Source organism: Rhea pennata, chromosome 4, assembly GCF_028389875.1.
Source record: "Rhea pennata isolate bPtePen1 chromosome 4, bPtePen1.pri, whole genome shotgun sequence".
NCBI lineage: Eukaryota > Metazoa > Chordata > Aves > Rheiformes > Rheidae > Rhea > Rhea pennata.
Window position 1 is genome coordinate 59,156,877 of NC_084666.1, and position 20,371 is coordinate 59,177,247.

General features: G+C 34.9%; 1 protein-coding gene across 2 annotated transcripts in view; it reads left to right on the forward strand.

The window, feature by feature from the left end:
- PRDM5 (PR/SET domain 5) overlaps nt 1-20,371 on the forward strand; it is a 94,203-nt gene that overhangs the window by 63,120 nt on the left and 10,712 nt on the right. For both annotated transcript variants that reach the window (XM_062574803.1, XM_062574804.1), the window contains exon 14: nt 9,416-9,501. In XM_062574803.1, the coding sequence (XP_062430787.1) occupies nt 9,416-9,501 (86 nt within the window). The remainder of the gene's footprint in view (nt 1-9,415; nt 9,502-20,371) is intronic.

Sequence of the window (20,371 nt, forward strand, 5' to 3'; positions counted from 1 at the left end):
AACGTAAGGAAGCATAACCCTGTTTTGCTTTTTCCACCACACTTAGTTAAGGTCCTGGTACGAAGCCAGTAAGATGACTATGACTTTACATTTGTCTTAAATATTTTCCAAAAATATTGATGTTTTTATTTAATGCCCTTTTTATTTAAGCCATGATTTAATGTGGCATTCTTTCATATTATACTCTCTGCTATGTGGAAAAAAAAAATCCTTATTTTGTATAAAAATATTGAAAAAGTTATTTTTAAATTTGCTTCAATAGACATGAATGGAAGATAATACTAATAAATTACATTAAAATTGTAAAAAGCCTTCAAACCTTTGACCTCTATATCTTGTATGTCAACATAGTTAAGCTTACTTTTTTCATGATTTTTCACTTTTACATTTAAGTATTTTTTGATATGCTTGTGAAAACATGTTACCATACTTATCCCGCACAGCATTAAGTGATGCTTTTTCCTTCTTGAGATGTCTCTCTCCCTGCCTAATATTACAGCCTAAACTTTGCCATTTTGGTTACATTTCTAAGATTTGATGAACCTGGAATTTATGTATATTTAAAGTCCAACTGTGTAAAAATTAAGGCCTAAATTTTGCACTCCCATGTCAAAACTTCCGAATGACCAAATGTTAATTATAGAGTTATAATCAAAATCTTTGGGTATTAACAGTAGTTCAGTCATCTGAATATAAAAGACTCTAAAATAGTTGAAGAAAGTCATGATTGATATACAGCGTAACTCCTGTTTATTGCTGTATAAATATGTCTCCAAAATTCTAATAGCTGAAGAGGCAGCTGTGTATTGATACACATAAGAAAAGGTTTACATCCAGGGCTCCTCAATCTAGCAAATCTTCTGCCAAATTATGTTATAAGTTATTTGTACTTTCCTATGTAAAAAAAAAAAAAAAAAAAAAAAAAGGGAATCTTGAAAGAACTTCCTCTCATAGCTCAATAATGTATGTGCAAAAGTGTGTCTGTATCTAGTCAACGAACAGCTTGCTAATGTCTACAGATAGGTTCTTTCTATTCAATAACTTATAGATGATCTCTGTCTTTTATCTACTGAACTGAAAAAAACAAAGCTTGCAGAAGGCCTCAAAGGTAAGGATTCTGCATTTCTAAACCTTTCAGTTTATACATCATTGTCCTATTTATCCTGAGACAACAGTTAAATCTTTATAAGTACCTGTAAAATCTCATGCAGCTGTCAGCTTCTTGTTGTTTGCTTCTGTGAATGACCAAGAAATGTTCTTATAAGGGATAGATTGTTTGAATACTAGTGACATCTTTAGATCAAATTAATCATACCACTTAAATGATTAATGTATATATTGCTTAAAAGATTTGTTTCAGCATTGGGTTCACTGAGGCAACAGGTTTTAATGCTCCCTTCATGGGGAAACAATCATTTCATTCCACTGATAGTCGCAAAGATCAACCCTTTTGTTCTTGAAAGTGAGCATATAGTTTTTTTATTTGTGACTAAAATTTTTAATACTACTGTAGAACTGATGAGAGGCTAACTAATTAATAATGGTGGTTCATGCTTCACTGTAAGAGTTCAGATAACCTTTTTTATTTTGCAGGATTCTTACTAGTCTTTATGGTTCCTTCATTAAGAGATAAGTAAAACCATTGTATCATGAAGCTTATAATGGGCTAGATGGGGCAAATATTTTGATTATACATCCAACCAAATAGGTACTGCCTGGTAAACTTTTAAACTATGGAAGTATCACTTCCATGCCTCAGAGAATAAGGCATATCTAAGTACTTACATGAAAGACAATTAAAAAAAATCGGTTAAAGCAATCTATATTTCTTTTCTTTTGAAAAGAATAGCACTCAAGTTTTTTTCTTGGTAAATGTGACCCTTGGGAGTGGATGGGAAATACGTTTGGTTGATTCACGTAAAAGCAATCTTAGTTCTCCCTTATGTCTGGCAAATACACAAGTACTGGATCTCAGAAAGCATTCACAAATATACAAACTTACTGTTATTAATCATGAATTACAGATGATCAATTATTAATCAACAAATGCAGAAATAATTAATATCTCATCTTAAATCTGCCAGTTTGAATGTCAGTTAAAATGAAGGATGCCTAAGAAATGTCTCTAACTGACCCATGCCTCAGAACTGCTTCTCTTTGTCTCTCATGCAACAGTTACGGCCTGCACAGGACTGCTCTCCTCAGACCAGTCAAGGAATCTCGCTTCTTTGTCTGGCTGACTATGAGCATATAATTACATGTGCATTCAGTGTTTCTGGGCCTTGTCTTAGCTGCAGCCCAGAAGTATTTTATCTTTCAAGTCATGAAATCATTTAGTTCTTGCCGTGAGGGAGTTATTCCTGTGTGGGTATTTCCATGCTTTCTAAACTGCTCCATTTGGAGTGGTGACTTCAGTGGTTGAACAGGAGGCACGCAGGCTGAGGTTCTGTGTAGGGCCAAACATCCTGTTTATTGCCTAGTCCAGATTAATGGTGGGCCTTGTAAAGAGAGCATTTTGCTGCTGCAGTTGGCCTTACTTCATGATCACTGTCCCATGATTTACCCGTACTACAATCCCTGGTTAAAATTATAAAATGCTTAAGAGACCTGCGGTATTAAATACTTTTGAAAATATTACTCTGCATCTAAAAACTGACACTTCCACAAGGGAGGATATTTCTAATTTTGACGAGAAGAAATGTCTGTCTCCTCTAAGTCCATTTGACATACTGCATAGCACACAGGTGGTGTAATTTACCAAATATTTTTTAACGATAAATATTTGATCTTTACTTAATAATCCATTTTTGGCATTTTCTGATTTAAGTTCTGTTGAAGTCATCTGTCTCCTTAAATTCCTATTTAACTTCATCTCAATTCCATATGAATTTCATTTCATTTTTAAGACATTCAGTTCTGCCTATCTTACTTTACCTGTGTTTCTTTGATGGTGTTAAAATATTTGTATAATATATTAACTGCATCCCTATATGGTTAAGGGCACAAACTTTCTTTTTACTTTGATAAGAGCTCCATATACAGAGCAACAGCAGCTGAGGATAAATGTGTAAAGTTGTCAAATGCCCTATATGAACAGATAACGTTCTAAAGCATATGTCACAGATTATAATTTTGTCCTATCCGTTAACCTTTTGCCCATCCTTACTTGCTGTTGAGTGCTGTCATCACCCCTAGATTATCTCTAACTAAAAAGGGCTCTTGCAGTTCCCTTTCTGGGCTGCCCTGTTGATCACCTGGTATTGAGTGTTGCATGTGTGATCCAGATGGCCTTTTTGCTTCCAAATTCCTCCCCAGGAGAACTTTCTTCATTTCACCAGAGTTTGTGGTGGTGGATTCCCCCTTCTTCACCTCTCCTCCCTGCTCTCCTCCCCGCCCCTCCCTGAGCCAGCATTGGGATGTTCTCCAGTTAGATATTTAAACAGAATTGTACTTCAGCATAACCCTTCTGAAAATAGACTGTAAAAAAATCATTTTATTTATAAATCATCTTCTAATCATTATAATGACTAGTTCAACATCTGAATAGGAGTGATACTTAGAAGATGCCAAATGGTCTGTAGAAGATTTTGAGGGACCACAATGCCATAATTGCCCATTAATTTCTTAAAATAAAATAATTCCTTTTCATGATCTGATACTCAGTGCAGTTTGTGATAAATCTTTTTGATGTCAGTGAGTGTTGACCTAGACCTATTATGCTAAATTCCCCAGATCACCCAATATTTGAGACAGACATATTAAAGGAAAAAAAAAAGGTGGTTTCACTGTATAGTTCAAATTCTTTATTGTTTAATGCAGCAGTTTAGTTCCAGTGAAGATACAGAAAGCTATATAATTCATAAATGAATGCTAACATACATAATGGAGAATTTCATACCTGTGACAAAACAAAACACATGGAAATGGAGATGGTAAATTTAACTCCCAATTCAACAGAATGAAATAGAAGTAATGCCAATATATAGTGTGAAAGAATTCTATGAGACTGCTTCCCATGCTGAATGTAATAGTTCATCAGATTCATACTTTTGCATACTTCTGACTCTCCTCTCTGCGCCTGTTTCCCTTTCTGTTGCTCTCTTCTTGCAGTCTGTTCAGATTAGGACTTTTCTCTGTTAAATGTTCATAGTGTCGTTTGATGAGAATGTATTAATCACCAGTACAGTATGTATTTGGTTGATCTTACTTCAAGTCATTGTTTCAAACTAATCACTAGCACTGGTGTTTATGTCAGTTTTCTACCTAATTTTGTGTGTGTGTGTGTGTGTGTGTGTGTGTGTGTGTGTGTGTGTGTCTGTCTTTCTGTCTAAATAGCTACTGAGAACTGTCATTGACTACAGAAATGCAAAATATATCTTGGAAATAGCAACAAATATGAGTAATTTGAACTATTGTGTCTCCACCTCTTTCTTAAACATCTGGTTGTAGCAGCTGAGATCTTCAGCAGTTAATAATGAGTATTTGGTTTTGTTTCTTAATTGTTTTGCTCCCAGATATATCTGAATTTGGGAAATGTGGGTGTCAAGCTCTCTGTGAATATTGCCTTATTGCACCTTTGATTCCAAATGTCTTCAAGGAAGTTGAGGAAGACTTCTTTTTCTTTTCTTTGAGTTGAACTGGAATGGGAGAATCTGGTGCTTAAGTAGAACTTTTTATGCTATATTAAGGTCCAGTAAGCATTATGAACAATCTCAGCCTAGATATGTAAACATTTGAAAAGAAGAGATATCAATTCTATCATGACATCCTACTTTTCAGATCAAGTTCCCATATGGTTTTCAATCATGGAATTGCTTTTCATAATCCTTGTATTAGGGTTAAATTTATTTTTATTATGTTAAAAGCTTTGTTTTTATTCATATCAAGTCTATAAGTAGAATGTCTAGACTTTGAATTATGTTAAATCCACTGCAATTTATTTAAGGATTACTTATTTGCAGATATTTGTGCAGAAAGGCCATTAATGTGTTGAGCAATTTGTTATTGGACAGCAGGAATGTGACCATCAGCTCTAACTGGAGGGTAATCATAGCATTTATTATTACTGTGTTACTTGAATGTTTTGCTATTTTTAATGATAAAAATTGTTCTTATTTTTGTTGCATTTAAACACTACTTCATGTAGTGCATTCAAACGCTACTTCATGGGCATGTTGACAGGACAAGCTGTCAAATTAGCATGTATTTAATATGCCTAATGAATGTTGATACTGTACTGAAGTAGGAAGCCTGGTGAAATGTTCATACTGAGGAGTGCAGTTCCTGTTGTTCAGTTGTGGTTTACTGGCAGAGTTGCAAACAATAGCAAAGTAGGTCAGACATTTTTCAGATATTTTTCAAATGTCAAGTGTCAGGATTAAAGCTTGGGAATGTATTTGGAAGTTAAAAGATTCCCCCCGCACACACACTCTGTATCCATATTTTTTTGTTATAAACCAAAATTTAAAAAATACTGCTTTGTGAAATAACGCTATTTTTGAAAATATTTTTTTTAGCCTACTATTAACTGCAATACAAAGGGTATTATATTCAGAAGACCATAAGTTGATTCACTTTAATATGATATCATATCCCTGGTAAGGATTTATTATTGCTGTCAAACAAACAAGATTTATAAATGCGGAGTACAAATAGCATAACTGTTAATCAGTACCTTTTAGCATGAATGACTCTACGCAGGGTCCTCCCCATCCTTAGTATGATGTTATCATGCATAGAAACCATCAGTTAATCTAAGAAGAAATCTGAGTTTGTCATAGGCCAAATAGCTTGATTTATTTTTTGATATTTAGTAATCCTTTTTGCAAGGAGAAGAGAAATAGGTAGAAATACATAATCCGAGCAATTATCAGAGAATGCAATAACCTTTCATTTCCTCATCTTAGTCATTCTTATTTTTTATCTTCTGCACAAACATAACAGATCAATTCCATTCCTGATCAGAGAAGATCTGGAAATCTCCAAGTATATATTGTGCATGAATTGATATGAAGCTTGGCTTAGAGTTCTAATGCTTACAATTGATTTTTGATGGTCTTTGCTTGATTGCATACAGACATTAAAGCGCTGATGGGTGATGTTACCTTCCTAAGAACTTTTATCACGTTGCATTTGCTCTCCCGTTTTTTCTTAATGACACTTCATAACTTCTTAGAGTACAAAAATCTCTCATTTTTAGACTATTGCAGTAGTCCTATGTGAAACGTTACATTTTAGCAAATCATGCAAAATGTGTAGGAAGAGTGTATTTCATGTTCGTTATTTCAAACGTCTGTGTTTTTCTCTCTTGTCATTTTAAGCTGTTTATGTATTGCAGTAGTAGAAAAAGGGACTGCTGCTCATGTTTCACTGAAGACTCTATAGTTGGGGTCATTCTTATGAGCGGCTGACTAGTAGCTTGAATAATATTTGCTTGGGTTAGCCCAAAGCAAGAATGGAAGTTAAATTTTACCAGAAATACAGAAGTTAACACATAGTATAGTATTAATCTTGTCAAAATTTGCTATCCGAAAGTTTAGGCATCTAATCTAAACTAGATGCCTAGTCTGATTCCACAATAGAGAAACAGAGGCATTGGCAGGGGATGCTTCATTCCATTCTACGAAAGGCAAGTAAGTTAGGCCCTTTCCAGAGAGCAATTCATCCCAACTTTCTTTGATTATTGATTTCAGTGAGATTCAGATTAGTTTAGACATCTTATTTTTAAATGTCTGAAGTCAGATGAGGGGAGATCTCACAGAATCTTAAAATATATATTTTTTTTTAGTTCAAAGAATTATCCATATATATCCGTGAAATATCCATGTATAAATATTCATGTATTTCATACACAGTGATGCAAACTCACTTTGGCCACAGTTAATCTTGCAAAACTCTAAAACTCTTTGAGGTGGAAGGTAGGTTATATGTTTAAAAAAGATTTACACCAAAAAAGAAGCCCTTGCCTATGTAAGTGCAAGAGCATATATGTATTTTGAGCATGGAACCTACAGGCTACAAGTTTAGCTGAAAGAGAATAACAAAATATCAAGAGTGAAGTTATTTGGGATCATCTTTAAGTTGTTTTACTGACAATTACTAATAACACAAGGGCATGAGAAGTTCTTTGTATAATTTAGAAAAATACAGTCACCAGATATCAACATCAACTCAGAGTTCACAGTCTGTGTTCCACTGTAAATTAGAATTCTGGAAATTCCAGAATTCTGGAATTTGTGGGGTTTTTTAGCACAAAAGAGTCGCTGAGAGCCAGTCTGTGTCAGGTACAACATATTGGTCTGAAGTCATAGTGTTGCCCTCTACTGGCACCAGCCAAAAGCTGTTGAGGCCTTATTTGTCAAGTTTCATATTCTCCATGATTAATTTGTGAAGGACATTGTTAATAGATTTCAGGCAAACTCAAAACCTTTCCTTGAAAGCAGAAGACTTTGTCTTTAAAGAAATTTGGGGATAGAGGGAGAGATAAGAGGAGGAGGGGGGTACAACTCCTACTTATCAACACTCATCTGCTTACAAATTACTGAAAACTTTACTTTCTACATTCAACAGCCCTAAAACATAAAAATGTCAGCTGAATTAATTAGATGTTTGAGCACTGACAACTGTTGGAGTTTGAAGGATGCAGGCATGATTTAAAGAGCAAGGGTCATGAGAGAGAGCGTCACATTTCAAACAGATGTGAAACTGCTCATTGAAAGCACAACTATGACATAGTAATCATTGAGAGTGTCTAAAAAAACCCAATTTTGCTTATTGAGAGATGACAGGATACAAGAGGGAGAAATTCATATTTCATAAGTACTTTGCTATGCAGTTTTTTGCTGCTGTCATTAACAGAGTTATCTAATAAAAGAACAGAATCTTCGGCTAAAAAACGCTTTTTATCCCTTATTTGAATAATCCTCTAATCACAACTGCCCTCAAATCTCTGCATGCTCTGTGACAGTATGGAAGTTTTACGTACAACAGTGACTGTCAGTGGATCGTCTGTTCTTAATTCTTATTGAGTCCTTCTGAAGAACTGTTTCTGTAGGCAGTCTCCATTTTTTGCAGTTCTTTGACATTTTGTTCCCAAGAAACAAAGCATCCAGTATCTTCTCACTGAGCAGTTATGGAGGGAACACCTCATTCGAAGAAAAGCTGAGAAGAGAGATGAGGCTTCCTTTCTCCAAGTCGAGATGAATGTCCCCGTTATTAGGGATTGTGATGCTTTAGATGCTTATCTCAGTTAGTGCCACTGTCTTGCACTTTGATCTTTGGATTATCAGTGAAAGAGGTTGTAAGTTTTCATAGCTGTAAAATATAGATAATTTAATTGCTTAGCTATTTTCCAGGACTGAATTTGAGCGTTAGTTACTGTTTGTCTGATGTTTGGGTTATGCTAAATATCTCTATACATGCAAGAATTCTTTTCATGGGTAGAAATCTGAGCATTGACTGGTAGAAGGGGCTTTGTTTAACTTATATTTTCAAATAAAGGTTTGTTATCCCTTCAGCAGTGTGATTGTGCAGAATAGATTCCATTTTGTTAATGGAAAATAGTTTTTGTATGTTAACTTGTTGAACTGTTTTTGTAATAGAAACAATCTGATATTTGTTCTTAAAGCTCTGTATACCAGAAGAGTAGACACTGGAGTCAGATTCCAGTACATTGCCTAAAAGTCCAAAAGTAAAATGTCCTTGCGGAGTTATAAAGCTTTAAAGCTGCTTACAAATTGTGGAACTAGCTCAGAAACTCTTCATTGTGTGGTTGTACATGGCTCAGTATCCACCTTACACTGGTATGGGTTTGGTTAGATCAGCAAAATCAATGTTAAATGACACCAGTTTAATGGAGCATTAAACTAAATACCTTTAAGATATGAGATGCTGCAAGGGAGATGCTGGGAGGCTTCTGCTTTCATTTCGATCATAAATTGTGACACAGAAGTTGCTGAAACTTTCATAGAAAGATATTAACTAGCTTTTAATACACTTAGGTCAGACAAAACATTTAAAAAGAGTGTATTTTATATTTAAATTGGATTCTGGATACCCAGAGGGCTGTAATAGTGACCAGATGTGAAATAAGAGAAATATTTGGGAGCAGGTAATGCCTAACCTTAAAAGTGACTACGTACAAGCCACTACAGAAGAGTGGGCAGGGAGGATGGGTTGATGTACTTTTTAATGTCTCTCTGTGTGTATTCATACCTCGCTAGAACAAAATCAAGTAGCTAATAGTAATAATTTGATCCAGCCCTGAATCTTTGTGTAATTTTCCTAGTGCTCAGATCTTTCTTTTTATGTAAACTGAGCATGAAGACAAGGGCAGAAAGATGTACAGATAATATGCTGTGAGGCCTTTGTGTACTGAGGCCTCATTTGTAGATTCTGACACTTTCCTTGTTTTCAGGAGAGCGTCCTTACCAATGTCCTTACTGTGACAAAGCTTTCAGCAAGAATGATGGATTAAAGATGCATATTCGCACTCACACAAGGGTAAGTCCTACATAATGGTAAGTATAGTTTAGCTACTTTATGGTTACTTGCGTATGAATTGTTTTGGGGAAAAATAAACGATTGCTGTTTATATAGAGATTAGGGTGCATCAGGCAAGATGTACATTACAAGATGTATTATACTTCTCAAAATAAGAGCCAAAAACTTTAGTTATTAACTGTTAAATTCTGATTGTGACTCCCTTACTGACCTATTTTTAATGTTCAATTTCTTATATGTTAAAATAATAATAATAGTACTAATTTTTTCCTGTAATATAAGTTTATCTGTAGATATAAGTAATATTTGTAGTTTCTGCTGAGAAAACAATTCTATAAAGGCTTCATCATTGAAGCCTGAATATTCAGTGTTTTTTTTTTCTTACTGTCTCCTTAAAACCAGTCGCCATGAGCTTTTGTAGAGACTGTACTTTATTAACTGACTAGGTGAATTAAGTGAGAGCAAAATAAAAGGCAAGTTTTAGATGTCTCCAAGATCTCCAAGATAATTCTTGAACTTCAAATCTCAGTTATTGCAGAAGTTCTTCATTTTAGAATAAAGGGCTTGTCGTATGTATACATTTACTGGAAGACAAAGGTGAGATCACAACCCTACTCAGGTATTGCTTTTTCTTTTCTAGCAAGGAGATGGAAAGCTGCCTTTAAACAGTCAGCTGTGAATTCCCTTTCTAAGGGAAAATCTCCAGTTAAAGCAAAGGCAGTCTAGCATTTTGTATCCTGCCTGCCTCTGGCTTCCACATTCACCCCATCGTGAAAAAAGAAAAAGTTTGAAGCAAATTATAGTTTCTACCAGTAATTCCTTGGAGGCTGTTAAGTGTTTGCAGAAGTTAAGGCAGCTTGAGACTAAACAAGGAAGTTCCCTGTCCGTTAGGATATAGGAAAGTAGAGTTGAAGTTAGCGGTCTCCGTATGCTAATATGCACATGAAATAACTTGCTGCTGGCTGAGTAAAGATTAAAAACTTAGTTCGAAGTTGTTCTTTTTTAAAAAAGTTTCTTCCATTCTGCCTGGGCCTTCAGAGTGTTAGCTGAGGGTCGAAGATAAAGTATTACCTATCATACTCAGGTTTGGAAGTAACTGGTAGGTTGTGTAATGCTTCCTAGTGGTTCACTGGGAGATGGCCAGTTCCATGATATTAGCTGTTTCTTCTTCTTCTTGCCAGCTATTAAATCACTTTAAGAAATGCTAAGATATCTTTAATTTTATTACTGTAGCCCCATATTACTGTTGCTGGATCAGAAGAAATTTCATGACTGTATATGTCAGCTACGTGACTGTGAGTGGGAGATCGGCAAGATCACTTCTGTCTGTAATAATGCAAAGTTTAATTTTTTCTGGATTTGTCATAAAATATGAGTGAACAAAAAGATCCTCCATAGATAAAATGAGAGAAAAACAGTAAGAGCAGGCCTTCAATGCCTATAATTATGTATCTCTGTTGACTATAGTGCTTTTCACCAGATGACAGTTTGTTCCAAAATGCATGTTTGAAAGTGAGATTAGGGAATTTTGCAAACAGTATCTTCATTGCTTAACAGCAGCAAATTAACTGATAGCCTTTAGTTGCTGTAAGATTGGAAATCCTACAGTCTTATAAGATGCAACACTTCAGTGGCAGAAGGTTGTAACTTTTTTTTTTTTTCTTGAGAATCAAGGTGTTGGTCTTGATTACCCACACAGGGCAGATTATTAAGCACTCATAGATATATTTGCCATTTGAAAAATAAAGTCATTTCAAAGTAGAGATTTTAACTGCAATGAGTAGAGAGTACTTAGAATTGCTCTTTATTGGAGTGTGCTGTCTTACTATGTTTCTTGCTCTTAGCTATGCACTGAAATGTAACTGCACACTGTAGCAGAGAATCTATTCTTTTACTGTTGTTGTTGGGCAGCTTGCTATTATCTCTTTTATGTAACTTGTTGCATACATATATTCCTGTATGTTATTCCATTTTGTCACTGTTATATGTAAGCACAGAAAACAGTATCTTTGAAATTTGCCATCTGGATCTAAAATACTTTTGTAAAATTGGACTGAAAGAAAGACAAACTGAAGATCTGAGAAAGGAAGGAAAAAGGAAATCATTCAAATACCCATTATGAATGACAGGACAACACTTCAACCAAATAGATTTGTTATTCAGCAAATAGCAAAGGAAGAATTAGGAAACTGCATTTTACAGAGTGGAGATTTCTTGTTAATATATGTAGGCATTATAATTAGAGAGACAGACATTCTGTAGTGATAAGAACATGATAAAATTTGATATAAAATGTCTCAGATAATGTGCTATTGCAGTCTTCAGTAAAAATATAATTCTTACAAAAAGAAAGAATTAGGTATTTTCTGCACAACTTAGTTCACACCAGAGATGATTATGAGGCTTTCCATGTACTTGAGGAGCTGTGATCATCTGGATATGAGCAGGTCATATTTCACTTTTTTTTTCTGCTATGTGAGAATATGTTAAGCAGATCACTGGAAATCTTTACAGTTGTGCTACATGATTAAAATATGCAGGCACAACTTGACTTTGAGATCTTGGCTTGGGGGTTTGATTCTTTTTGCTCTCTTGCTGTTTATGTGCTACTCTTCATTCAAAAGCCTCACAGTGAAGCTCATTTACATGTCAGTGGCATTTTATATTAATTTATCCCCAAAGAAATATTTTTCACTTTGTGGAAATAAAAATCCAAACATTACTAGCATGTTTTTAGAGCCTAAACATGTCGCTAATAATGTTACTTCTCCCAAATTTCCCTCTTCCGCACACTTTAACACCATATTTAGAACTGGATAGCTAAAAATTAGTGTCTTAGTAAGTGAAAAAGAGAAAAAATTAACTAGTATTAACAGATGTTGTTAACATCTACAAGGCTTAATGTGAATTTTGACAGATACTGAAGACAGAGGGAATGGTTATGCTGTGTCTGTTCTGCAGAAAGTTATCTGTACAGTTATCGTAGGATAATAAGCTCTAGTTTAATTGTTCTAATGAGTAAATATTAGCACAAGTACAGAATAAATTTGTGTTTAAGATAATGTATTTCAGATATAAACAGAAGAGAACAGTGGTGAAAGGAGTTTGGCGGTATTTGGAGGAAATAAGAGGGAAAAGAAGTGGGGAAGAAACTACTGAAAATCAAATTGAAAAAATTATTTACAAGAGCATTTGAGTGTTTGGCAAAAATATGAATATTCATTTAATATTTATAGTAGCTTGATGCTTCTCAGGAAAGTAGCTGTTGACATTCAAAATCTCATTAAGAGACACTGAAAAACTTAAATAAACAATACTTATAATTGGTATCGTTTATGCAAGACTTTTGAACTTAATGTGTAGAGAGAGAAAAAAATAAAGAAAATTCAGAAAATCATTATACAGGAAGCAAGAAAGGCTTAAATACAGTGAACTGCTTAATGTTGGTTATACAAGAGCTTTGTAAAGTCAAGACCACCTGCCTTGAGGGTTCTCTGAACACAGAGACACTAACAAAGTTCAAATTCTGCCACTGTCTGAGATAGAGAACTTCTGACAATTACTGTCATGTAGTCTAGGAACAGGCAGGTCTGTAGTCATTATCTGAAGTGTTCACTCTTTTTCCTCTTCTATTCAGTTTCATTCTTCTCAAGCGGGTGTGTGCTGCTGGCTGGGGGATGCTGTTAAGGGGAGGGAGGATTCAGTAGAAGTCTTGCTCATTTAGTCGATTCTCCTCTTATTCTAGTTTTGTAGAGATCTTCAAGGCTTATGGAGATTAAAGTGGTTTACCTTAAAAGATCGGTAGCCTCACATACATGTAGGTAATTCTGATACCTGGATTGCTTGCTTTGAGCATTTGCAGCTGAGGTGAAAATTCTGATCTATTCTTGTGTAAGTCTTGTTTTGCAGAGAGTATACCCAGTCACACTAGTACTTCCCTCGTGCTCAGGGTCTAATGATTCATTCTGGAAACCTGTGGTTATGTCTATGTTAGCAAGTAATGCAATACAGAAGTAGATATGTAAAGTGAAGCAGTTGGTGCTGAGGATCTGATGTTCATACTGGATATTTCAAGGATTTTACTGCAGATTACCTGTAGCCTGGTCCTGTGAACTGAATGCACAGTAGTGCTCCCTGGAATACATCTTCTGATTTAATTTTGTCCAAAAGGAATCCAGATTGTGCAGTCCAAAATATTTTTAAAACGTGTGCTTAAGCACAGTAAGAGGGGACATTTGGGGAGATTTGCTTCAAAAGTGCACTCCGGATCTGAATGAAAAGACTAACATAAATGTATGCTAACTGTACTATGCAAGAACTTTTCCAAAGAAGAAAGATTCTACCTGTGCAAGAATAGCTTGAAACTGTGAAGTATGATATTAATTCACTATAGCTTGTTCTGTGACCCTAGACCATTTAAACAAAGACTAAAATAAAGAATATGTAATAGAAGTATGGTGCAACAAAGTGTATTTCTGTCAGTTCTAAGAACAAGAAAAGCTAGGAAGTCAGACTAGCAATTTCTCTTCTCAGGTGTTTGATTTGCTGATTTTTCAGGACAAAATATTGAAAGGCTATTGTCTATCATGTGGTTGCTACACCAGGCATACTTTTTAGTGAATTAGTTAATCTCATGATTCAGAGAAGGTGCTAACAACTTTCAGGATCCAAGAAGAATCTCCTGGAAATTGAGTCTTACTTTTTCCTTTTTTTCTGTCAAATTCCTCTGATACTAATCATTATTAGAGGTGGAGCATTTGATAGGGTGTGCTACCACTGTTATTTCCAGCAGGACAGGAAATTAGGTGGATTTCTTAGGACATGACTGTGTCTTATTCCACATGTCCAGGGTTAAACTGTGTGCCACCATTGTAGTCAGAAGAAGAATCCCTAAATGCCAGCTTGTTAATGACCCTTCTGTGTTCTGTAGAAGTGAGTCGTGGTAAGATATTATCCAGTTGTCCACTTACAAGGATCATCAAGACATCTTTCTGCTTGCAGAGGATCAAGAGTTTGGCTTACCCTTGATTACTTCCGCTCTCATGCTGTGAGATATATTGTCATTTGGGAGCTTCTGGCTTTTGATCACAGGATCTTGAGTCTGCTATGTGTACTGAGACAGTTTGTGGCTATTGTGACATGTAAAGAGGTAGAAATTATGTTTTTAGGAAAGCTCCTGGTCTTAAAGATATTTGTGGTAGGGATCAAGATTTGATAGCCTTCTGTTTCCAGTGCTGTTTTGGCTTGTCTTTGGTTCTAATGCAGCCCATCCAGGTTCCTTCCCAGTCAAAACTAGCCAGAAGTAAGACAAGCATAGAAGCTTCTTGAAGATTATGCACTTTTCAGTCTTGAAATTCTGATGAACTGTAGTATTTGGTATTCTGATTGATCTGTTGCTTCACCGTGTTGTTATCTCTTACCTTTAATGATATCCTTTCAGAGTTTACTTAAGAAGCACTTGGAATCCAAGATCCCTAAGTAGGCTTTTTCTCCCTTTCAAGCATCTGAAAAGGACAAACTGCACACAGCTCTCCTAGAAAGGGGAGTTTATAACTGTCAGGTAAAATTAGGAAAAGAACAATATTCTAATACATGCCATGCTGAAAAATAATGCTGAACAGAGTTAGTTTCCACTTGCGTTTAAGGTTGGGTGAAAAAATAGAACCTCAAAAGCTTACAGGTGTCCTTAATTAACAGCATATCTTGGGTTCCCTAGCACAGGATGTGTAACTTTTTTATTTCATATGATTGTGGATAGCTGCTTAGAAAATTTAAGTAATATCCCCCTTTGCCCCGATTAAGAAATCTGTGTAAACGTAACGGTAATGTGAAGCATTTGCTGTTATTGTATTGGATCAGTAGATCCAATACTGTTGTGACTATACCGGTTCCTGCAGTAAAGGATTGGGTCATTGAGAATCTTGAATTTGGAATACTTGGCTCATAGGAGGTTCAGAATTCCGTTTAATACACATTTAGGATAGCACATGGAATTCATTATGAAATATCGAAGAACCTATATTCTGCATCATCTCTAACAGTTGAATGTTTTAAGATTTAGCACTGTGTATTACTATATAAAATACAATGTGTTGTATTCTTTTCCTTTTCCTATTTTTTCCTGCACTTACATTTTATTTTGAAGTTTATTCTTGCATACCTGCTGCAACATCATTATTCAAAGAATAGCGTATAAATCCAGAAAGATTTTTTGAATCAATTAAGCCTATCAATGTGGAAAAAATCATATTCATAGCACTCTTCCTCAAGAGCCATACTTACAGATATCTTGAAAAAACATTCCAGTCTTTTGGTCAGAAAGTTGTGAAGTAGCTTATATGTAATAATATGACATTCAACAAGGAAAATGTCATTGCAGAGATGAAATCTTACATATATTTTACCAGTGGAATTAAGAGCCAAACCTGATCCTGTGGATCGGGGAAGGCTGCTGGAAAAAACATTGTAGAAAGTTGATTTAGGTCTGGCAGCTGCTAAACTGAGTACAACCTGGGTGGCCACAGGTGTCAGCTCTAACACTGGAATAAACAGAGAAGGTAAGTCAAAACCCCTACTGACGATGTAAGGAGAAGAAAATATCAACCACCTAGACTGCTGATTTGCTTCTATAAAAATGGATGTGATGGCTTGTTCCTTTTTTTTTTTTTCCCCTCCGAAAAGAAGAAGAAATATAACAGTTCAATGAAACATGGAAGTTCTTGATGAAATGCATTTACAAACCATATCAGCTTTGAAGAGATATATATATAAATTTCCAACCTTCAAAGTGAAGTAAACTTCATTTTTTCCTAAGGCTTTATTCAGTACCTACCATATTATATACTCTGAGCTTAAGCATGGAGAAAAAATTATTGTAATTTACTGTAATATAATTGTTAATGTTTTTAAATGTAATCATATATATTTGCCCAGAATTATTCTCATGTTAAATCAATGTTTTTATTACATCTGAAAATATAATTTATTACATTAAATTTAAGATTATACATGACAGTGATGGAAGACAATAGGAGTGGAAGCCATTACAAGTGCTTTTTTGTCACTTGAATTCAATATTTTGTATTTATACTTAAAAGATGTAACAGATGCCATTTCTGTAGCTTGTTTAAAAAGTCTGTGTTCTCGTGTTTGAAAGGCAGCTGTTAAAGCATGCTTAAAAAAACACCTAATGTGCAGAATCTACTCTGTAAGAAATAGAGCAAGTCAAGTGATAGACATTGATTAAAAAAAAAACTCCAGAAAACAAAAAAAACCCCAACAACAATGCCCTCCCCTAAAAAACCACAAACCTATTTTTGTGTCAGCTAACTTTATCTGTACACACTTGAAGTGCTTGACCAGTATTGTTACATCTGTCTACCTATACATCTGCCTATATGTATGTATATTGCATGGGACTGGTTAATAGATTATTGTGTAGCTTCCGGACACTTAAACTATTAATACCCACACTACTGTGTCAGAAGCTTCCCCTCTTACTCTTGCTAGTTCCTTTTGAAGTAGGCAGCTTGGATACCTTTAGCAGTGCAGCCTCTGGGATGCAAGGATTGTCCTGATCTAGTGGCCTGAATATTGGGTATATTTTGAAGCCTACTCTGCAATTCCTTAATCCCACAGTTCGTTTCTTAGTAGTGACTGAGTGTCTGCACAGGCCTGACTGCAGTATGTGCAAGAGTTAACTAACTGAGTTAATTTGGAATTTTATTAATGAATTCATTGGAAATAGTATAAGTAATGAATGAGCATGGAGCTAGACAGCCTTTACTAAGGTTTTCCTTCCAAGTCAGTGTTTTAAGTTGCTACTAGGATAGTATGGGAAGCAAAGTCATTCTGGACCTGAGTGAAAAGCTTTCTTCAGAGCACTCTTTTGAAACTGGATTTTTTTTTTTTTTTTTGAAACTGATTTTTTAATCCAGAAGAACAAAAAAATCAGAGAAATACTGAAGATTATGTGATAATTTCCCTTGTTCTGTATTTCCTAGGAAATACTTGGGCTTAAGAAAGCTTAAAAAAACCCCACGTGCTCTAGGAAGAGCATACCATGCCCCTTCCCTGCCCACCCAAAAATAGTCTTCTATGCACAAGACAGTTTGTCATGAAATAATATATGAGCTGTTGATTGATTTTTTTTTTTCAATATTAGGTTCTCGTTATATTTCCCTATTGGTAAGACGTGAGTTCCCAAACATCTGTCCACTTGAAGATGATGATTTTGCCAGTGGTATGGTTTCTTTGCTTGTGAAATCTCTGTTTGTATGCAGAATATAGACGGTCTGAATCCCACTGCATCTATATTTTTCACACTCTTTTTTATGTATTGTAGACTGCTGGTCATCTATCCCGCATAGAGGAGAAAGATTTTTTTGTATTGATGTTGTTGTTCTTCCACAAACAGATCAACATGTGTTCAGTTCTCATCATGGCTGATTAAATAACCCTCCCTCACTAAATCTTAGGGGCAGAAATGACTTCAGTGGTTAAAAAGAAAATTTTTCAATTAATTGTTCATGGCAAATAGGCAGAACAACTGTGGAAAATGGGAAGTTAATACTTACTATAGTAAGTCCACTTAATTGCACTTTCTAGAAGTTTTCAAGAAATGCAATTCTTTACTTCTGACAGGCATTTCATGACAGGCATGAAGATTCATGCTTTATTCAGTATAAATGTTCTTATAAGAATTTCAGACTTGTAGTGAAAACCACAAATTGAAATAATGGTGAAATTTTCTTATAAAAACAAAAGCTACTTTTAACAAAAGTGTCATTTTTATTTAAAGTTGCCAAAATCCTTTCACAGTTGTTTCAGCAGGAAATTTTCTGTTCCTGTTGTAGCCATTTGAAATACTTTAAAAATTTTACTTCTGAAGTGTGAATGTTTTTACTTCTAAAGTGATCTATTAACAGCCTTTCTCTTGAGTATTGAATTTTAGTCATTATAAGATTCAGTGCCCTGCTACTTCTGTAGAGTTATAAATTCTCATCAGTTTTTGTCTTTCAGTGTCAACATTTCTTCAATAATTTAATGTAAGTCTGATAGTTTAAGTATCCCACTGTCTGTGGGAGAGCCACTTGTTACAGCTTCCCAGAACCCCTCCAATTACTAACAGAGCATCTTGTTAGTTCTTTCATGTTTTTCATACTTAAGTACAAAACTGGACTCCATTAACTCTCACCATCTGTGATCTTAAGTGACTTAGTCTTTCTTTTCAACAGTGGATGTGTTGCTACCTTGCAGAAAATATCACTAATATTTTTTCTTTATAATTAATCAGCTTAATGATTTTTATAAGGCTGAAATGTAAATTTAAACCTCAGCTATATAAACAGCCCTTGCTCCAGAAGGTATTCTGCTGTCTTTCTTACCTCATTGCCCCTCAATTCTGTGCCAATTCAAGACTGTGTTGCTGTATCTACGTCTTGTATTTAGGCATTAAGACACTTTTTCCTTTGGGAGCAAAAGAAAAGTCTTTTGTTTTAGAGCAATTAGAGCAATCAAAAACAACAAGTAAAAATTAAAACCACATGAAGTAAAGGATGATCTATCAAAATACATATTTTTAAATATTTCACTATCAAAACATACAAGCTGATAGTTTCTCTTTAGATCTCCTTCCTCTGAAGAGAGTAAATCTCACTCAGAAAAGGTCTGTACACACTGTTCACCAAGGAACTTAGATTTTGTGTTTATGCAGGTTTTATTAACAATCCTCACATATGTACTGGGACTATGAATCATAGCCTTATTGTTCTTTTTTTTTTTTAATACTTCATATTCGCATCCAGATTTGCCTGTGATAGCTTATTCAGAACAACTTGAACTTTTTATTTTTTCAGAGAATAAACAAGATTTTACATTGTGTGTCATCACCATCATTTATATGTCAATTTTTACACTCATGTCACAGGTGTAAAAGTTTATACAGGATGTGCAGTTATGTAAAATAAGATATGATAGTCTCTTTTTTTTTTCTGTGAACTTCCTTGAATGTACAGTTTTCAGTACATAGTCAATTCAGATCCACTAAGTTGACAGCCATGTGACACTTAGCATAGTCAGCATATCTTACCCTGAGATGTCAGCAATTGTAATGTGTGGTTAGATGTATGAATGTGACCTACAAGAAGAAATGTGCAGTATGTGAAACTCTGACATGTCAGAAGTAAATCTGCTGACTTCATTAGGAATTAAAAAGTCAGTATACTAAGAGAGAAGATTAGATGCTAGATAGCTGTGGAGTTTTAACTTACTCTGTATGTCAGTGAAGATCTTAAAGCCAAAAGGGATCATTGAATAACACTTCTGTAGTCAACAAACTTGTTTTCTGAGCAGTGTAAATCTGCAATCACCATAGTAAATTAATTTAATCAAAAAAGTAAAGACTAAGCTCTCCTGGGTATGGGTTCACCCAATCCTGCCAGCTTGGAATGAATTACCAGAACTGTTCTTAACTCTATCTTATTTGAATTTTGAACTATGTTTGTTGAAGACAATAGTGTCAAGATGGTATTTTTCTTGCTGTTGCTGATAAGCCTGTGTAATAGTTCCAAATTCAGATTTGAAAGGCTATTTGTAGATACTTATATCAAAGTCAGTCATATTTTAATGACTGTAATCAATTGTACCATGTTTATCACAAATAACTGTGCATGTCAGTGCTAAGTTAATACACAGAATGTGTTTATATTTCTTAAGGGAGATACAGGCAGCTGCAGCAGCAGTTAACAGTTCAAATATTCTGCATTTAAGTATTTCCATCTGCCATAGTTGTAGGATAGCCTCTACACATGTTCTATCAATTTGTTCAAGGTGGCTAAAGGGTCCAGGAGAATTGGTCTTGTTCTGGGTT